General features: G+C 43.8%; 1 protein-coding gene across 8 annotated transcripts in view; it reads left to right on the forward strand.

The window, feature by feature from the left end:
• The window catches only part of CYFIP2 (cytoplasmic FMR1 interacting protein 2), a 64,894-nt gene that overhangs the window by 43,975 nt on the left and 1,100 nt on the right, over positions 1 to 19,819 (forward strand). For all 8 annotated transcript variants that reach the window (XM_066613490.1, XM_066613491.1, XM_066613496.1 and 5 more), the window contains 6 exons: positions 98 to 188; positions 1,153 to 1,283; positions 6,339 to 6,411; positions 6,819 to 6,913; positions 17,239 to 17,477; positions 18,113 to 18,260. In XM_066613490.1, the coding sequence (XP_066469587.1) occupies positions 98 to 188; positions 1,153 to 1,283; positions 6,339 to 6,411; positions 6,819 to 6,913; positions 17,239 to 17,477; positions 18,113 to 18,260 (777 nt within the window). The remainder of the gene's footprint in view (positions 1 to 97; positions 189 to 1,152; positions 1,284 to 6,338; positions 6,412 to 6,818; positions 6,914 to 17,238; positions 17,478 to 18,112; positions 18,261 to 19,819) is intronic.

Here is a 19,819-nt window from a genome sequence, read left to right on the forward strand (position 1 = left end):
AGTAAGAAAGCAAAAATGCTTCCCAGTGAGCACTTCCCACTGCGCTTTGAAAGCAGCAAAGTGTCTCTCTGACTTTTTCTTCCACTGCTTTTGATAGTTGCAAGGAACCATCCTTCAGTATGTGAAGACCTTGATAGAAGTGATGCCGAAGATATGCCGCCTGCCAAGACACGAGTATGGATCTCCAGGTTTGTACTTGGATTGCATCATGAGAGATCTATAAATGCAAACTCTTCATTTGTGAGCATCCATATTTATGTGTGATATGTTTATCCAACCTTTTTTCTTAAGGCAGTGGTCTTCAACATTTTGGGGGGCCATGACACCAATAAATAAAATATGAGACTAGGGACCCACTGCCAGTCCCACACCCCATCCTGGGATCTGATCCAGCAAGGCCATTGTTTTGAGTAACACAAATCAAGGAGATAATCCCACTAGGACTCCTGGACTTTGCTCCTGAGGCTTGGGTACTCATTAAGGAGACTGTTCCACTGTGAATTGGGCAGATTCTGCTTCTTGGGCTGAGGTGTCAGATATAGTCCCACCTGGTTATGAGGTCTTTGCCCCAACCCTCAAGTTCCAAGTCGTCAAACACAGAGCCAGGGTTGAAAATGCCTGTTTTTTTTCCCACAAGTCCACTACCACTTGCAGAGCGGCAGCCTAGAGTCTGGTCCCTGCATAAGCTACTCTTTGGGCTTTTCTCATTTCATATATTTATTATGTCTCAGAGCAATGCCAGGACTAAAGGCTGCCTTGTGTTTTCAAGCCCTTGCCTGCCACTTTGCTGATCTTGATGGGCTATGACACTCAGTCATAGCTTTGGGGGCTGTATTGGCTGTAGTTGTGGAAACCTAGTTCTGGTAGGGTTTCTTTTGTCAGGGAGTAGCTGGCACCAGTTGATGTTGAATGGAACCTAGTTGAACTCACCAGCCCTACTAATGAACCTGTGTCTTCCACTTTCTGCCCTTACTATAGCAATGATAAAACCCAATCAAGGAGCCTGTCCTCCACTACTAGACACTATGAAGCAGCTTTGCAGGATCACAGCTAGTTGCAAAGGCATCCATGACAACTTGTTTTTCTTGGATGGTATCCTTCTTTTCTGTCATATCCGTTCTTGATTCTTCCCTCTTTCTTGCTTCTTTGAAGGAATCTTGGAGTTTTTCCATCACCAGCTAAAGGACATAATTGAGTATGCAGAACTAAAGACTGATGTATTCCAGAGTCTGAGGGAAGTGGGTAATGCCATTCTTTTCTGTCTTCTCATAGAGCAGGCCCTGGTGAGTAAAAACAAATTCTTTTGAAAATTGGTGGGTTTAATATATTTTAAATAAATAAATACTCAACAGAGCAAATGAGATATCCCAGTTCCATAAGATTTAATGTAACAGATCTAACAAGGGCGGTACCATTTAAATACGGATGATGAAAACAAATCAGCAGAAGCTGTAAGGTACTGTGAATGGTAACAGACTTCAGGCAGTAACCACCAAAGCAGAATCTAAAGATTGCTGCATGTTGGAATTATATTAATTTGAAAGTGGTGTGGATTATAGATTGGTTCCAAATCCAGAAGGACTGTGTATTCTGAATCTGGTTTGGACGAAGTAACAGAAATTTATGATGAGATTTGCTTATTGGATTGAAGTGCTTTATATACAGACAGCGTGAGGATACCATGATGCATGGAGATCTGAGGCTTATTTGCATGGTGGTGTTTATGCAGGATGGACATGCATCCTTTGTGGATCCAATCCCAGCAGTCTTTGTGTACCTGTAACCTCATCCCTTGTTGATTCCTTGCTTATCTCTAGTCATGTCACTTCAGGTGTGGCAGCAACAGTGGAATCAGTGCAGATTGTGTATTTTGCATGACATTGGCATTTAAACCTGCAAAAGCAGTACCTGATATTTCAGAGTACCCACACTGTCCTTCTTCCTACACATCTGGTTTAGCACACAAACACAAATCCAAGGCTGTAGGAAGCTGCAGTTTCGATATGCCTCTAGTCTAGTCCTTCTGGTAGTTCCCACCTTCATCTATATGATGAAAGAAATGTTTACCTAGAATACTTGAAGGTATCCTAGCTCTCCCAGAGGTGAATTCTCCCACTGTGGTTATGTCGGTCCTTCTTTTCTGCGTAATGTCAGCCCTGTGCTTGAATGTGCACATCCCCTTTACCCTCTTCCTGAATGCTTAACGCACTTAATTGCTGCTCGTAGTAATGACACATCACTAGTGTTTTTGAGAGCTGATATGATCTTGTCATAGGAAAAGATGCCAATGGCAGCATGGAGGTAAGGGCAGTCAATCTTATGGAGAGGAAACAAATAGATGAGCCTGTGGTATTCTGGGAAGGATGATCAACAGAAACCATATTGATTGTATGTGTAACAAGCTTATCTAATCTCTCTGTCAGGTTTGAATTTTTCTGCAAGGATTCTCATTCTCGTTTCCACAAGGATTCTCAGTAGAACTGAATGTGATACAACTTCACTTCCTGAGTATAGCTGTATTGTGGGTTGATTCATTAATTTTTCCTGTCTGAGATCCTGTTTATCCTCTGAGACTCAGGGGAGAACATTTTGAGTTGACAGGAGTTCATTTTCCTCCTTCACTGCTTCAAAGAACAAAACGAATCAGAATTTCAGGTCACTAGTTGTTTTATCAATAATGGTTTACCTAAAACCTACTCCTGGTGGGTTGGTCTTTGACAAAGACCTGAATTCATGATTTCCTGAACATCATAATGTAATTCAAATTTTAGTATGATTTTATAAACACTTCCTTTTTCAAGGATTAAATTTATGCATCATTTCACTAGTCTATTAACTAAATCCGATGCTTAGGATATGCTGCAGAGCCAGATAATTGTTCTCTAAGCTGTCATGTGATAAAACAAGGTTTGTGTGCGCGAGCAAGGCTGCCTCCTTGCCCTCTGTAGAAAGGGAAGAAGGCTTTTGTGCTCACAGACTACCTCCTACCATAACCAGCAATGATAACCTTCCTTCTGTTTATCATTCTAGAAGTAAGATGAGATTGGATAAATATCCCCAAATCATCTAGCATCTTTATTATAAAGTAGGAAGTGCTTACTTCTTACTCTATAGTTCACTACTTATAAATATTACAGGTGATATTGAAATGAGTAACACCCATCTTCTAAAATGTTCATAAAATTACTTTCTGTAAACGACTGAGGTTTGGATCAGAGACTGTTTACATATTTTTTAAACTATTTGGCTTGGCTGGATATTGGAGAATTGATCACAGCATTCCTAATGTACACAGAGATGGACATCTCCTCCTTTTGCAGTGTTTTGCCTCTTTGCATGCAGCCTGCAGCCATCATGGTTTACTTTGTTGCTGTACCGCCCTGTAGACTCATGCAAAATTTGCTGCCAACCATTACTCAAGTCTCCTCCAGCATTACTGCTTCCCAGGTCTCGCCTCTTTGTGTGTCTGCAGTTTTGGATTAGTTCTGAATATCTGTATGTGTTTTCAAGTTGCTTCTCATTGTGTGGTTTAGGCCTCTTCCAATCGGATCCTAATCACAATTGCTTGGAAGTAAGTTCCACTGGTTTGCTGGGATTTACTTCCAAGGAAGTATGTCTAGGATTGAAACTTTGATATATTTGTTTATTTCTCCTCACTGGCATCTGTAGGCCTTCCCGTCTGTTAGCATTAAGGGTGCATGCCTTACCAGAGTGGCGTAAACTAAACAGATGACATTATGTGACATTTATTATTCATTCAACTCATGCACCTGTTACAGCTACAAAGCTCCAGATCTCACCCAAGAACTCAAAATCCCAAAAGTGATTTTGTTGTGAACTTAGAAACAATTGCATTGAAGTTGTCAGACTGCTATTTGGCAAGTGAGGTTTGCTTCCAAGTAATTGTGTTTGGAAACATGGTTCCAAACAGACACATCATTTTTCATTGTTGTTAATCTACCATTGAGTGAGCCACAAGCCAGTAGTGGAGAAGGATTTTCACACTTTAGATATGTCTTATAAAGTTACCCCAGAAGTCACATCCACTTGAAGTAGCAAAGCATTAGGTGTGTCTGCACCAGCTGTTTTTCTTAGGGAAGGCCCCAGAAGATATCAAAAGCATCATCTTTGCTTCTCGTGTTGAGCCTTTTTCTTCCCATCCTCTAAGTTGTCTGTCTTAGCTTGCTGATCGCAGGCCACATGAGCAGGCAGGAGCTTGTTCTCAGGGATCCTCTGTGTGCAGATGATGTCAGAGGGCAAAGCAGTTGTTTGGGGCATGGAGGAAGGAGAATGAACCTGTGCCAGTTCACATAGACTCTTTTTCCTTTTTCATTACCTTCCAAATTACACTTGCTCTGCACGGATTCTCTAGATGCAGAGGATCCATGAGGAGCAAACAGATTGGCCAGGGGATGAAGGAAGAATCCAGATACGTTAGTAATGTTGGGTGCATTTATGCTTATCATTTCAAGCATCAAGAAAGCATATGAAAGCAGTCACCCTCTAATTTTTTGGAATCTACTCATTTGTCCATTGTTGTTCTCCATTATTCCTATGCTGATCTGGGTGCTTGTGCATTGCAAATCTGCAAAAGTTCAACAATGGGCAAACTGAAAATACATGAAATGAAAAGTGATGAACTGAAGACAAGCATTTAGTGCTTTTAAACTTACAGTGTGCATACAATCAAGTGCAAAATCAGTTGTTTGTAAAATCTATATTCCTGTTTCAGCACTTCCCAGTATGATACAGACAACTGGTTTCCAATCAGTGTTGCAATCCAGCCAGACAGTGAGCTTGCGGCCTCAGCTGGAGTCACTCATTTGGAGATAACACAACCAGTTCAAGTCCCAGCTATCAGAAGGAGTGCCAAACTACATGTGATGCAAGAGATCCACATAGAAGATCTTCAGCTTTTAAAAATATTATTTAGTTTGAAGCCCTGCGTGATTGCTACAGAAGAGTAAACGGGGCTGTAACTGCATGCTGATGCATTTAGCACCATATGTAGTTTGGTCCTTAAGGACTTGAAGTCTTGCACAGTAGTCCATTGAATGACTTTCAGCTGTATTCTCTTAGGCCTCCCTGGGGGGATAGAACTGCCTTAGATAATGGGTGACCAAAACTTCAATCCTACCTACCTCTCCTCAAGGCAATATAGCAGTGCTTCCACAGCTTCCATTGCATCCCATGGGGGATTTTCAACTACTGGAGGTCTCCTTGGAATAAGGAGATAGCAGCCACTATAGGGCAACTTGTACTTGTCCCAGCTCGATAACTGGCACAAGTCCTCATTGCTTCATGAAGGTAGATCAGGCCCAGGAAAGGAATTGGGATTTGATGTACACCACTGCCAGTCCTACCCCCCCTCCCATGCTTACTTGATCCACCCTCCTCCCTGCCCCTTACACTACTCTATTCTGCCCACCCCTCCCGTTTCACCCTCCTCCCATCTTGTTTAACCTCCTCCTTGCTTCCTTCCAACTCCCTTTGTGGGTTTACCTGCTCTGGTGGATGTCCATGGGCCCACCGGCATGCGGGAGGCCACTGTGGTCTCCCTGCTGATGGGCCTGCACTGTGTGTCAGCGGAGGCTGGTTTGTGACAACTGCAAAGCAATCTTCACCAGCGTTGCTGGCGGAAGGTGTTAGGATTGGGCCACCAATCTCTGAAACACCTGAACTGCCCCTTCTACATTACAAGCTTGATAACTCATCTTCCTTCAGAATCTTCTCACTAGACTGGTGGGTTCTGGGGTCCTGATACCTCCAGGGCAGAAGACCAGGCATAGAATCTGAGGAGTCAGAAACAGAGGAGTCTAGGGAGCCAGGTTACAATTTTGGATTGGATGGGCATCCTGCTCAGTTTACACATGGTTACCGTGTGTAAATAAATGGTTGTCTGTAGCCACCCAAGATACACTGGTGCAGACACATAATCCTGGACAGTACATGATGTAATTTGTGTCACACAGAGTAGAAGGAACTTGTAGTAATAGTGAAAGCACTTGTCTGAAATTGGCAGAGTGCCACACAACTCAGTACCAAGGTCCGGACAGCCAGTTGAACTATTTATTTATCCAGCCTTGCCTTAGATCCTGTAACTGGATGAGGTAAAGAACCACTGTTGAGCTCCAGTTTTTACAGAAGCAAATAATCTTTAAGCTTACTTTGGTAATAAAGGCTTTGTCTTCCAGTTCTAAATTGGGGCTGTATTTGAATAGCCCTCTTGAGGCAAACGGATATCTCAGTATGCCCTTCCCAAACCTTCAGACACCTGAATAACCTATCCCATAGGGAAATTTTTTTAACACCTTTTATCTTTCTTCCTCCTGCCTCAGTCCCAGGAAGAAGTGTGTGATTTGCTGCATGCTGCTCCCTTCCAAAATATTTTGCCCAGGGTCTACATCAAAGGTAAGGAGCGAAGAGGTGAACAGATAACCAGTCATTCCCAGAGATGTGTAACGCCTATACAGTTGTAGATATAGATTTGCGATCGATACATTCCAGGGAAACGTGCTTAGATTTTCAGGGCTAGTCAGCATTTGCTGACCTCTGTTTACGCTTGGGCCCCACTGAGGAATCCAGGTCAAAAATGTCACAACCTGATCAGCAAAAGCAAGTCCCTGCTTTTAGAGCATGATCCGTTTATGAGACTTCTAGTGTCACGGCTGTAGTCATGGTACTTTCTTCATGATGCATTACCTTGTTTTTGTTCTGTCACACCAGTTCCAGAGTTGGATAATGGTTGGGAGGTGACTCTGTAATGCTAGACTTTTTTTTTTGCTTTCTCATTTCACTGTTTGCTGCTCGCTTAACAGAAGGAGAACGCTTGGAGGTACGCATGAAGCGTCTCGAAGCCAAATATGCCCCACTTCACCTGGTTCCCTTAATAGAGAGGCTGGGAACACCTCAGGTAAGGATGAGATTGAAACCCACATTGAGTGGGTGCCCCAAAGTTTCACATTACTCCCCCCCCCCATTGTCCCAAAGCTAGATGAAGTATTTTCAGTTATTGTCTGGGTTTTGGTCCCATGTAGATGTTGTAGTTCATCCAGATATTTCACAACAAAGCTGAGCTAGACTGCCTCTAGTGAGGTTGTCTGTATTGCATGTGCAATGGTTGACCGCCCTGACATCCCTCACCAATAACTCAAGCAAGAATCAGTTTGTTCTCAGTTGTCCTGAACCTGTTATCAAAATATCCTCTCTGCATATTCACCACAAGAAGCTGAGCCAAGGCATTATTTCACATAAACGGGCTCTTTCAACAGTGTCTACTTCATTTCAAAACTGCCATATACAGGCTTGTGCTGCTTAACAATTCTTCACTTAACCATGGACCACATATATGATGGTGGTCAAAGTACAATAAAGATGCTCTTAATGAGGCAATCACATCTCCCATAGCCTGCAGCAGAGTGCCTGTTTACATGGCAAAGGGTGCAATCCTAACTCTTTATGTCAGTACTTTCCAGCACTGGCGTAGCGGTGCCAATGGGACGTGTGCTGCACCCTGCAGTTGGGTGTCACTCAGAGGCTCCTCAGATAAGGGAATGTTTGTTCCCTTCCCTCAGAGCTGCATTGCCCTTAGGTCAGTGCTGGAAAGCACTGACATAAGGGGTTAGGATTGCTCCCAAAGAGGCTCTTAATCCAAAGAAGAGGCAATCTATCTCCAGTAGCCTGTGCAGCCAGCTAGTGTCTGGCAGGGAGTGTCTGTTTACACAACAATGGCAATAGATTGAACTGAATGTTCACTTAATGTCCTAATTGCATAACAATTGGGGATAGGAGAATGTTTCCCAGTCTTCATTAAGTGGCACACACCTGTACTCACATGTATACCAGTCATGATTAAAATTTCCCCTCTTTTTTCCTTGATCTTAATAAGATCCAGAGCTGGAATAAGACCCAGGCTACCAGTTGTTTGATCCCAGTGGCACATTTTCCACCCCCAAATGTTACATATTACAGTATTTGCTACATAAATTAGAACCGTCACATAATGGGTTCTCCAGCTCCCTAAGACAATGTATAACCCAAGTCTAAGATACAACAGAATGTGTACTCCATCAGGTCCCAGAGCCATTACACACATTATGTAGCAGCAAACCTGGGTTTGTCATCAGATGCACATTCAACTGGAAGGTGGAACCAATTCTGGTTCTTCGACTAGGGTACTGGTATGATCCACACATTTCCAATTTTGTGTTTGTTTCACTCACACACTACAGTTTTAGATTTCATCTTGAAAAATTATAAGTAAACGCATTAAAATGGGTCATGTAATATGGCCCTGAATAATCACCAGATCTGGGAATGGAAAGGAATTTTCACCAGGCCAGATTGGCAGTGGCTTTGGAAGGGTTTGGGGTTTTCTTTTCCCCATTTGCAGCCTGTGGCTTGGCTCACTTGCATGAGTCATCTCAAGCTATTTGCTCTGCAGGGCTCTTTCAGCAGTACTCTTGCTCTCTGCTTGTGGTCTGGATTTTGGATGGATGGGCTTGCCTTGCAGCAGATGGCTGAACTAGATTTTCCGTGCTGTACAACTCTTTGATTTCTAATCTAGTAGGATAATGGTACTCCATTCAAAAGATAGAATACCAATATTGAAGTAATTATAACTCTGTTTATGATTGACAACATTCAAATTATTGCTCATGAAAATTTAATATAAAGGAATCAGTGGGATTTCATAGAAAGGAATGATGCTGCTTGATTGGGGCTTGATTTTCATCCACTTTAGTGTACTTTAAGCCTATTGATTTCAGGAAAACTAAACTCATATAGCTGCCTTTGAGACACACCATAAAGTCTCTCAGGACCCACTTCAGAAGTGTTTATGTGCTTGCTTGAGGTGCACATGAATTGAAGCATCATTGATTGCTTTTCTGAAAGAAATTTTCAGGTTCTGAAAGAAAACCTAGTCAGGTTTTACATTTTTAAAAATGTAATTGTTGTTAAAAGCTTACAACAAATTTAACTACATGAACATAATGCCACTAGCAAAATGTTAAAGTATAAATCTTACAGTCAGATCCTAAACAGTTTTACTTGGAAGAAGCCCCCTTGACTTCTTTTGGTAGTTTTTGGTTAGTGCATTGGGGATTACTACCATAGTCTCCAAAGCAAAATAAAATTTTTTGTTGCACAGTTCTTTCCTGAAACTGGGTCAAACACTCTGTATAGGAAGACAACGCAGGAGCAAAACAGTCAACTTTCTTATATCCTGCCGCATCATTTTTATAACGTGAGATAATTTTCAATTTTATTTTGTTGGCGATAAGATGAGGCAAGGGTGCTCAAATTCCTCTCAGAGAGAGTGTTGTGATGACATTCATCTATGCGCTTGTGTGTAGTTTTTTTATGTAATGCTTAGCTATCTGTCTGTCTAACTTTTCATTCATGTTTCTGAGTCTATCAGCTCCTGATTTATCAGTATTTTATTCATAAAGAGGTTAGGTAATAAAAACACAGAATAAACAAATCTGGGCCCTTTCAGTGCTCCCTCTGATTTCATTGGGAAATATTTAAACATGTGCTTAACTCTCCTCCAACTGAAGCTAGTGGGACAAGAGTCAAACAACATATGATGTACAGATCCATGATCAAGATCTCCTGCACGGTCAGACTTTCAATTACTTACTAATTAGCAGCCCCACATATCTGCTTTGAAGATTGAGGAATGCACTGAAGAGATAATGTTTCTCCCTAGTAGTTCTCTGACCTAAATTGCCCCTCCCCCACCCCAAGCTTCTATTATCTTTGCAGGGAAAAACATGCTGATCCATAAAAGTACCTGTATGTTTCTCTCTGCAGAGTTATAACAACTTCCTGGGTGGAAGTGTTAACTATTCTGTTCCACGGCACCCCTCCCCAATATTCAAAGCACCCGCATATTATCATAAAATAATATATAATGCTCTCCTGCTCTTCCTTTGAAATGTAATACCTGGGGTATGGCCTGAGGGTGCACCTTGCTGAAGCTAAGCAGGTCTATCAGTAATTGGATGGATAACCACCTAAGGAACCCATAAATATTGCCTTGAGCTATGATAGAAGAAAGGCAAGATATTAATTCAAAAGAAATATTTGGAGCATATAGACCCATTTTTCTCTGTTGGCTGACTATGAAAATGTGAGGGAGGATATTGACCTTCTAAAGGAGTAGTCTCCAAAGTGGAGACCACTGCGTACTGGGAAATGCTTCTTGGGAGCGAACGGTGCTTACCATTCCACTGGGGAGCCTCAGGGTTGCAGTGCTGCTCTCTCCCAAACTGAGCCCCAGCTTGCTGCTTCCAGTCGCCCCAGCAGCCATTGCTCCTGGATTTGCAGGCAGACACGTCAGGCCAGGGCACAGTTCAGGAGAGAGCATCACTGCAACCATGAGGTTCCCCTGTGGAATGGTAAGCACCGTTCATGCCAGGAAGAGGTTATGCAGGGCACTGGATCTGGCCTGTGGGCTGCAGTCTGGAGAGCTCTGTTCTAGGGTAATAAGCTTGTTTGAGAGTCATCTTCCACCAGTTTTTCCATGGTAGAGCAGACATGTGTCCCTTCAGTCTCGAAAGACTATGGTATAAGCCTACAGCACCCGGTATTCCCAAGCAGTCTCGCATCCAAGTACTAACCAGGCCTGACCCTGCTTAGCTTCCAAGATCAGACATACTGAGGCATACAGGTGTGCATCACTTAACAACAGGGATGCGTTCTCCATGCTAGTGATGCCTGACGCTAAAGAAAGCCTCTGAAACTGAGGGGAGCAGTGTTTCTCTAGTCTCCAGGGGCTTTTCTGAGCCCCGCAGAGGCTCAGAATGGCCTTTTCAGTCAAAAAGATTTCCCCAAGGAAACTGGAAGTGACTTTTTTCGCCTTATAATGCATTTGGCTTCCCTGGGCCTCCAAATGCCTTATAAGGCAAGGAAAGGCACTTCTGGTTTCCTGACCGGAAGTTTTGTCTTTTTGACAGAAAAGGCCATTCTGAGCATTGCAAAGGCAGCGCGTGGTCATGCACTGCCTCTGTGGGACTCAGAAAAGCCCCCAGAGGCAAGGCTTGGGTGGGGGATGGAACAGTGACTGGCGACAGACCGTAGCATATGCAGCCTGTTGCTGGTTGGAATGTCACAAAGTGACATTCACATACATACAGTGAGAAGCCATAATGGGCCACACAGGTTTCTACAGCATGTCAATTGAGCATCTTTATATTTATATAAATATAAAGTGGGAAACATCAGTGGGATGTCTCCCACTAGGGGAAACATCAGTGGCACATGGCTCCAGCAGCGAGAACCAGTATAATTCTAGGGCATCTGTCATTGAGGTTAGGCACTAGAAAGAGGCCATCTTGTGAAACCAGATTTTAATTGCATTCATTTTAGCAAACACCTATTTTCCGTAATGTTTCTATGCAATAATTTGGCTTCCTTCCCTAACACTTGCTCTGTTTGACTACTACCATAATTCCTTTCTTCTGTATCAGAATGTCCTTGTAACTATGCCTCAGATAACAAAGGTGGAACTCCTAATCTCAGTATTTGCTAACTGAAATAGATTTTAGTTCCAGTGAAACCAGGCATTAAGGCAGGGTCAAGTATTTGAAGCTATTAAGAAATGTTAGGAGTATGCTAACACTAAAATAGTGATGGAGCCTGCACTTGAGTTACAGGCAACCCAATCCTATCTTGTGCTGCAACAGTGGACCTGCACTATATCCAGTGCAAGTTTTGGGCTGCTCGTGGGTCAGCCCAAGTCAAGGGGAAACTTTTCCCCTTACTCCAGGAAGAGCCACAGCAGCCCCAATAGGGCTACTTGGATCTGCACCACCTAAATTGGTAGTGCAAATGCAGCAGTTTAGGACTGCCCCAGGCCACCTGGGAAGTGCCGGATAAGTGCCGGATCCTGGCCCCTCCTCCCACTCCCTGCCTTCCACCCCCAGGAATACCCACCGCCTTCCCTTCCCTGCTCTGAAATGCCTACCTCCCCATAGCCCCCCCCCCCAGTCCCCTGCACTAGCTGAGCTTGGCTGATGCAAACTCACCCAGCGCCTGGGTCAGCATGGGGAGGCCGACGCACGAATGTTAGCATAAGTGCTAACTCTACTTATGTTGGCACAAAAGTGCTTTATGGCACTTCTGCAACGTTGGGCCAGTTCAAGGGACTTGCATTGGCCCAAGGGCACCTTCGGTTTGCACCCTAAGAAGGTGTGTAGCAGAAAAAAACAACTGTCTGTTCATTTCAAGGCAGGTTTTCCACATTAACCAGGCAGAAAAGGCCTTGATGTAAAGAAAGACCCACCATACCATAACAAAATAATCCAGAGGATCTCCTATTTATGTGGAACTCATCCACAAGAAAGGGCTTTTCCATTGACTGGAATATTGGAAGCAATATCGTACACACATCACTACTGCACATGTGCAAAGCTGTTCTCAGCAATGAATGGGAAGCACCAACTCACACAGTAGGTCTATATGAATGGCAATAGAATCATGCAGACTTACACTGTGAGCCAAAATCACCCAAGGTGCATTGATTTAGGAATAAGTGGTGGTGACAATCAGGAAAATGAGCTGACATGTCTCTGTTATGTACTAGTGGTGGAATGCACTACACAATTGAGGTAAAGGTATAACCTAATTATCCATGGATTTTTTTTACCTGCGGTTTTATCTCAGCATGATGAGAAGGGCCCTTTAAATTAAAGGAAAAAAGTTGTTTAACAGTAACCTGGTTAATGCAAGAGTCAGCAGCTGGCTGACAATCCATCAATCATTCTCTCTCCAGGCACTTAGAGCAGCTTCACTCCAAGGCAAGCAACCCTCCACTTCCTACTGAGCCCGTGAATGAAAGATAATCATTGTGCTCTGGATGAAGGGAAGGGTCGCTGCCTCAGAGTGAAGCCTTTCTAAGCACCAGGAGGTAGACTGATTGATGTCTGCCTAATGACTCTGTCTTACGTCACAAAGCTCAGCAAGGCTGTTTTTAAATTGCCTAGGAAAGGGACATTGTTTTTTAAATGGATGTGCTTTAATTCGATTTTTGCCATCCATATGAGCTCTGGAAACTGAACCCGCGCGAATAATGAGACTCAACATGCAGTTCCTCTCTCCAGATAGAGCTTTTGGAGGCTGAATGCCAAGTTGAACATTCTTCCGTTATAGAAGTGCTGTTATCTGATAGCTGATGTGGTGTAATGGCCAAGCTGTGAATCAAGACTTTCCCAATTTAAATCTTGCTTTTGCTATGAGCTCACTAACAGCCCAGTCCTATGCTTCTTAGCACCTGCTAGAGCAGCAGTGCCAAAGCAGCTACCACTGTATCCAGCCGGTGCCAGGAAACCACCAGACTTTCATCCCCTTCCCCCAGGGAAAACCCCAAGCCCCACAATGGGGCTTCTCAAGTTTGCACTGGCTATTATGCCGGTTCAGACTTGAGAGACTCCATGTTGAGCTTTTCAGCCCAAGAGGCAAGAGTTCAGGATAAGATGGAGTGCTCTGCTGGTCCCACATCCTCCTCTGCCTGTACCACCATCCCCTGCCCCCCCCCAGAGGTCGCACCACTTCGCAGTTTCACTTACTCCCCAGTGGCAGTGTGTCCTCGTCCTGCCTGGTCCCAGCGCTAGCGCTTCATACTCTCCCAGGGCTGCAAAGGCACCCAGTGCCGCTGTCATTGGGATCATTCAGGACTGGGACCTAGGTAGCCTTAGGCCACCTAAAGCCACATCTCTCAGCTTCAGCTACAATATGGAGACAATCGTATTTGCTTACCATTCAGGGTACCTGCAAAGGCAACATCTAGATAATATACGTGAAGCACTCTGCATCCTCAGAAAGCGTATACAACTAACTATTATTATTATAAACAGTATTTATATACTGCTTTTCATGGCAGCATAACTGAGAGATAAGAGGAAGGGCAGACACCATTCCCATGATCCTGCTCCATATACAAACTTTGAGAGAACTCAGTCAAATAACATCCCATAGAGAGAATAACTTCACCCACATGTTTTTGTCTAGAAATTCTCCACTCTTGTTAAGCCAGTTTCTTGGTGGAGGTGCCTTGACAAGTTTATTATTAAGTAAGAAGGGTTGTGGGTGTGTTGTGGTTTTTTTCAGTCTGCCATAGGCTGGCATTTGGTCACAATGGTTTAATTTAACTTGAAAAAAATACCATGCTTAATGAAGTTGCTTCAGTAGCCGCAAAAGCAAATGCTAATATTTGAAATGAAATTGTCTGATTTTTCTGATTGGCTTTGGATAAGACGTTTACTGAAATCAAAATATTGAAATAGCCTGTGGCTCAAAACAGGTCTGTTTTGATAGGGCTGTGCCCATAATTAAAGAACACCAAGTACTTTGAAGATCTATTTCCATTGTCAAGACACTATTTGAATACCATTATTATAGACATCTGCTGTCTGATAATATGCACAGTTGCCTGGAAGTAAGTCCTACTTAGTTCAGGGGGGTTTATCAGCAAGTTAGGGTGCAATCCTATCCTGCACTGGAACAGGTTTGCACTGTATCAAGTCTTACCTCCGGGTAAGGCCCCCTGGCCCCTATGGGTCTCCTTGGACTTGCGCCACCTCCTGAGGTGGCACAAGTCTTGCTCTACCTCCTGAGCAAGTCCAAGGATAGCGGAGCGGCTTGAAGCTGCTCCGAACTCCCCGGGAACGGGTGTTGGGATCTGGCATAACTGCTGGGTCCGAGCCCCGCCTCCCACTCCTGTGGCTGTCCACAGCCCACCCTCCCCCTGCCCTGAAATGCCTCCCACCTGCCTCCTCCCCGCTCACCCCAGAGCCTTGCTGGCCTGATGCAAGCTTGGTGCATGTCAGCCTCCATAGGCTGACTTGCACGTCAGCCTCCACAGGTCAGCGTAAGGCTTGTGTCAGCCTCCACAGGCTGGCGTGCCTCTGTGTGCCGGCCTTTCCAACTCCCGAGGAGGCACAAACATGCCTTATGGCACATTTGCAGCCCTCCTGGGCTGGCACAAGGGACTTGCGCTGGCCCAAGGGTGCCTCTGGATTGTGCCCTAAGTGTACATAGGATTTCATTCTAGGCATCTTTTGATATATTCTTTTATTTGTTATTTATTTTTTAAAACATTTATGAAATTAAAATGTATATTAAAGCTGTTAGCAAAATGCTTTCTCAGAACAGCTTTATAGGCAATAAAGCCAGTTAAAATAATAAAACATGCACACTCTCAGAATATAAAACACCACAAGCAAAAAACTTGATAGTAATAGCAGACTGAGACTGGTATAGCTAAAAGGCCTGGGAAAATATGTCTTGGCCTGGCGCTGGAAAGACACCAGATTTGGCACCAGGTGAGCCTCTCTGGGGATGGCATTTCACAGGTAGGGCAACACAGCCTTAAAGATTCTCTCATTGGTTGCCACCTGCCTAACTGGAAAAGCTGGGAGCACCCAGAGAAGACCCTCTGATTAAAATCTTCATGCACAGGAAGGTATATGTGGGGGGAAATGTTCCTTTGAATCATGCAAGATACTGAATTTCAAGGAGCCATAGAGGCTTCCAGTCATCTATTTTCAGATCCATAAATAGTTTGCAGCATCTTATCTGCAAATATGGACTTATTACTGGGAAAATGGTTTTCTGGAGTTGGAGGTTTCTTTAATGTCTTCCAATATAATAGGTATATTACATATATAGATATATGTATCTATAAGAAGATATGACAAAAATTATATCAAGAAACAGCTTCACGTTACATGTTAGACTTTCTGCTTTAGTTTCTAATGGATGTCTGTCATCCATTAGACAGCGATGGATAAATCCCTAAGGGAAGAATTGACACGCTGACTGTAAAGATTTGCATAGCTGCAGCAGTGCAAAGAGTAGCCCTTGCTGATTTGCAGCTGCAGCATCCTCTGGGGGGAAAAAGTGGATCAAATCTACCTTGCTATGCTCTGTGCCAGTTGCAGCAATTTTCTAAAAGGTTACTACCTACTCCTGGTCCATAGAGTTGACACAACATAACTCTGTGGTGACTGAAATGCTTTGAGTTGTCCCTGTGCTGCCCCATCTCATTCTGCCTCCCATTTCTGTGCTACGTATTTCTATTCTCTTCATCTTACCATTTTACATCAAGTGATCTTACAATTTAAAAGAACAATTCTCCGGGCAATGGTCCTGTGCAACCCTCATTCATTTCAATGTGCAGAAGAGCCATGATCTCTAAACGCATTACCCTAATTACATTATAATTTTTTTAACTAGTTCTACAAAACCAGGGGATGAGGAGTAGCAGACACTATAAACATCTTAATACCCCATGGTTTAGGGGAAGTAGCCGTAGCAAATAAAATAAATCAATTTTTCCCATTCTAAAAAAATTTAGCCAATCCTAGCCTTAAAATAAGACTTAAAATAAGTCACAATAATGCTATAAAAATATGCTAAAATTGCAAAACATATACCAAAAATATGACTGGAACACTGTTGTACTTTTCACACATTCCTCTGTAGCATCTGCCTTATTTTTACAGTCTTCATAGAACTCTGCACCTTTTATTTTCATCGCTGGAGTAGTCCATTTGTTCACATATATTATGGCTGCAATCCTATGCATGCTTAGTTGGAGCTAAATCCCATTCAACTCAGTGGGACTTACTTCTGAGGAAACACGGATAGGATTGCATTCCATGTCACCTTAAGCAGCAGATGCTACATACCTAACAAGGAAGTGCCATTTGGATTAGTCATTGGCAACATCCAGACAAATAGAGGGGCAAAAGACATGATCACATGCAAACCACACTGCAGGGCAGGTCAACCATCACTATAAACCCTGCAAAAATAAAGCGTCACTTCAGAGCAGTACCTTGTAGGCTGGAGTTAAGTCTAGGACAATGCCACAATGTGCAGGAAATCTTGAAAATTAAAAAAACCCAACACACACACACAAAATCCTGATAGCAAAGCAAATTTGAACTTTCCTCTTCCAGCATACAATGTTTTTTTCCAGGTTGTCTACAAAGTAGTTAATATTTGGACAACAATGGACACTTTGAACAATTCCACCTCAGTCTAAATAACAAGGCAGCCCAGTATACTCTGTTACATTTGGTTGGATTTTAATTGAAGACAAGGGTATATTTCCTACATGAAATATATTGCCAGGTGCAAAGCGCTGCAGGGGAGAGGTCAGCATGAACATTCTACAAAGAAGTAGCTGCTTACACCTGCTTTTATTGTTGGGCTTCTCTTCCTCCTCAGCAAATAGCCATAGCTCGAGAAGGAGACTTGCTTACTAAGGAGCGGTTATGCTGTGGCCTGTCCATGTTTGAGGTTATCTTGACCCGTATTCGGAGCTACCTCCAGGACCCCATCTGGCGTGGGCCTCCCCCAACCAATGGCGTCATGCATGTCGATGAGTGCGTAGAGTTCCACCGGCTCTGGAGCGCCATGCAATTTGTATACTGCATTCCCGTCGGAACAAATGAGTTCACCGCTGAGTGAGTAGGCCTGTGCTGTACTGCATCAAACCATAATTGGCATGTATTAAAGAATAATCTCTGCAGCTCTGAGTAGAATTGCAAATTTGTGAATAGCTCCTTGCTTGTTATTTGGTTTTACATGAATGAATGAAAACCTCTTTCCTGGTGACTGGGTACAGCGCATTGTATTTGCAAGGTAGTTGTTCTTAATCCAGGAGTAGCATCTAGGATTCCCTAGCTGATAATCAAATGCTTTATCTTCTGAAGAACTGTCACCTGTTCTTGACTGAGGGCCAGGTCCTATCGGCCTTTCCAGCGCTGGTGCAACTGTGCCAGTGGGGCATGCGCTGCATCCTGTGCTAGGGGAGCATTCACGCAGGCCTCCTCTAGGTAAGGGAATGTTTGTTTCCTTTCCTCTGGGCTGCATTGCTGCAGTATTAGAAAGTTGGATAGGATTGGGCCCTAAGAATACAAGTTGGCACCACTGGCTTCTGGTTATACTGGGACTGGAAATCATTAATTCATACACCTTTTCAGTATTCGCTATAATTTTATCAGAAGCAAGCCAGTAATTCAGAGAACAAGCAACTGAATAGTGTCACATGGGTCAGTAATTCTCTGTATAATTTCTGCCCTGTCCCCTTTCTCTCTAGGCAATGTTTTGGAGACGGTTTGAACTGGGCTGGCTGTTCAGTCATAGTACTCTTGGGGCAGCAGCGTCGTTTTGATCTTTTTGACTTCTGTTACCACCTCTTAAAGGTTCAGAGGCAGGATGGGAAGGATGAAATTATTAAAAATGTGGTAAGTCTGAGACTGAACACCATCCCTGGTTTTACCTAAATGCAGTACTTAGTGCATCAGTGGTCCGTATCTTGCGCTTCTAGGATGCTGCACTTCTGTGAAGAGGAACTTATGAGGAAATAAGTGGGGTTAATCAGCTGCTGGGACAATGAACAGTGGGCCCTTTATGGCTAGCGAGAGCAGGATCATGCCTGAAGTAGTGGTTGGGAACTCCTGCAAGAGTTCTGGATGAAATTTTGATCTAGAAATCGTAAGAGACTTTCAGCTGAATCCTATTTGGATGCCCCCACTAACATAACACAAATGCTGATGTAATATCCATCGTCATACCCATACCCATCGTCATAGTCAATACCCATCACCAGGCCCATCCAGAGAACACCACACCGGCATGGCCCTCCAGTAATGCTAGTGCAGCCCTCTTAGTAATGCTGACACAGCCCTTCCCAACAACACCAACAACATCTTCTACAACTTGGACTCCACATTGGCAAGTCTAGTTGAGGTATTTGATGTATCTGTTGGTCCTGTTTTTCTGGATTCTTTTCAGCTTCTAGGGCCAGAGATTGTGAATAGTATCATCTGTAGTATGAGGTTGCCTGGCTGTCCACTTGACCCTTGTCCAGTATAGCTGGTAAAAGCAGCTTGTTGAGGTTTGGTTGAATGAATCAGGAGGCTGATAAATGCATCACTATGGGAATGCATCACTATGTTAAATTGAAAATGGCATTAGTGTGCCCACTCCTGAAAAAGCCCTCCTTGGATCTGTTTTAAATAACTTTCATCTTATTTCCAACCTCTCTTATCAGGGCAAGTTGATTGAGCAGGCAGTGAGGTCTCAGCTACAATTACATCCTGGAGGAAGCAGATTAGCTAGATTATTTTCAGTCTGGCTTCAGGCCTGGCTTTGGGGCAGAGATGGCTTTTGTCATCCTGATGGCTGTGTGTGTGCTCCCTTATTGGCCCTGCTGGAAAAACTACTATTACTTCCCCTTAGTCTCTCCTTATGTGATGTGCCATACTGTTGTTGATGCTGACATTATTCTGGACCCAGTTGGTGACTTCCCTCTGATGGCAGGCCTGTCATCAGCAGAGAAACCGACAGGCAATCTTCAGCTCAGAGGATAGACCCTTCACAGCTTGTAATGGCAGTCTTGGTGCAATTGGTGGAACTCTCTTCTGGTCTCCAGTGGTGGCATCAGGGGCTCATGCTCATTAGGTAGACAAACTGGCTATGCCAGCCCCTAAATCCTTAGGACTGGTGGCAGTGATAGAGCCGGTGCCATTAGGGGATGAGGAATAGGATGAAAGAACCAGTGCAGGGCTTGCTTCAGGGCCTTCAGCAACCTGGTGCCAGCACTGCTGGGGTCTCTCTCTCTCTCTCTCTCTCTCTCCTTTAAGCTCAGAAAGATTAAGGTCTCCCTCCACTCCAGCTGCGTCTTCCTTTTGTCTCTCAGGCAAGAACTCTCAAGATTCAGACAGATCTCACTCTCGACTGCTCGTTTTCGGCTATCATTCTCTGCCCGCCACCCTTCTCTCCATCACCATAGCAATCAGCA

Source organism: Tiliqua scincoides, chromosome 2 (assembly GCF_035046505.1).
Source record: "Tiliqua scincoides isolate rTilSci1 chromosome 2, rTilSci1.hap2, whole genome shotgun sequence".
NCBI classification, from domain to species: domain Eukaryota; kingdom Metazoa; phylum Chordata; class Lepidosauria; order Squamata; family Scincidae; genus Tiliqua; species Tiliqua scincoides.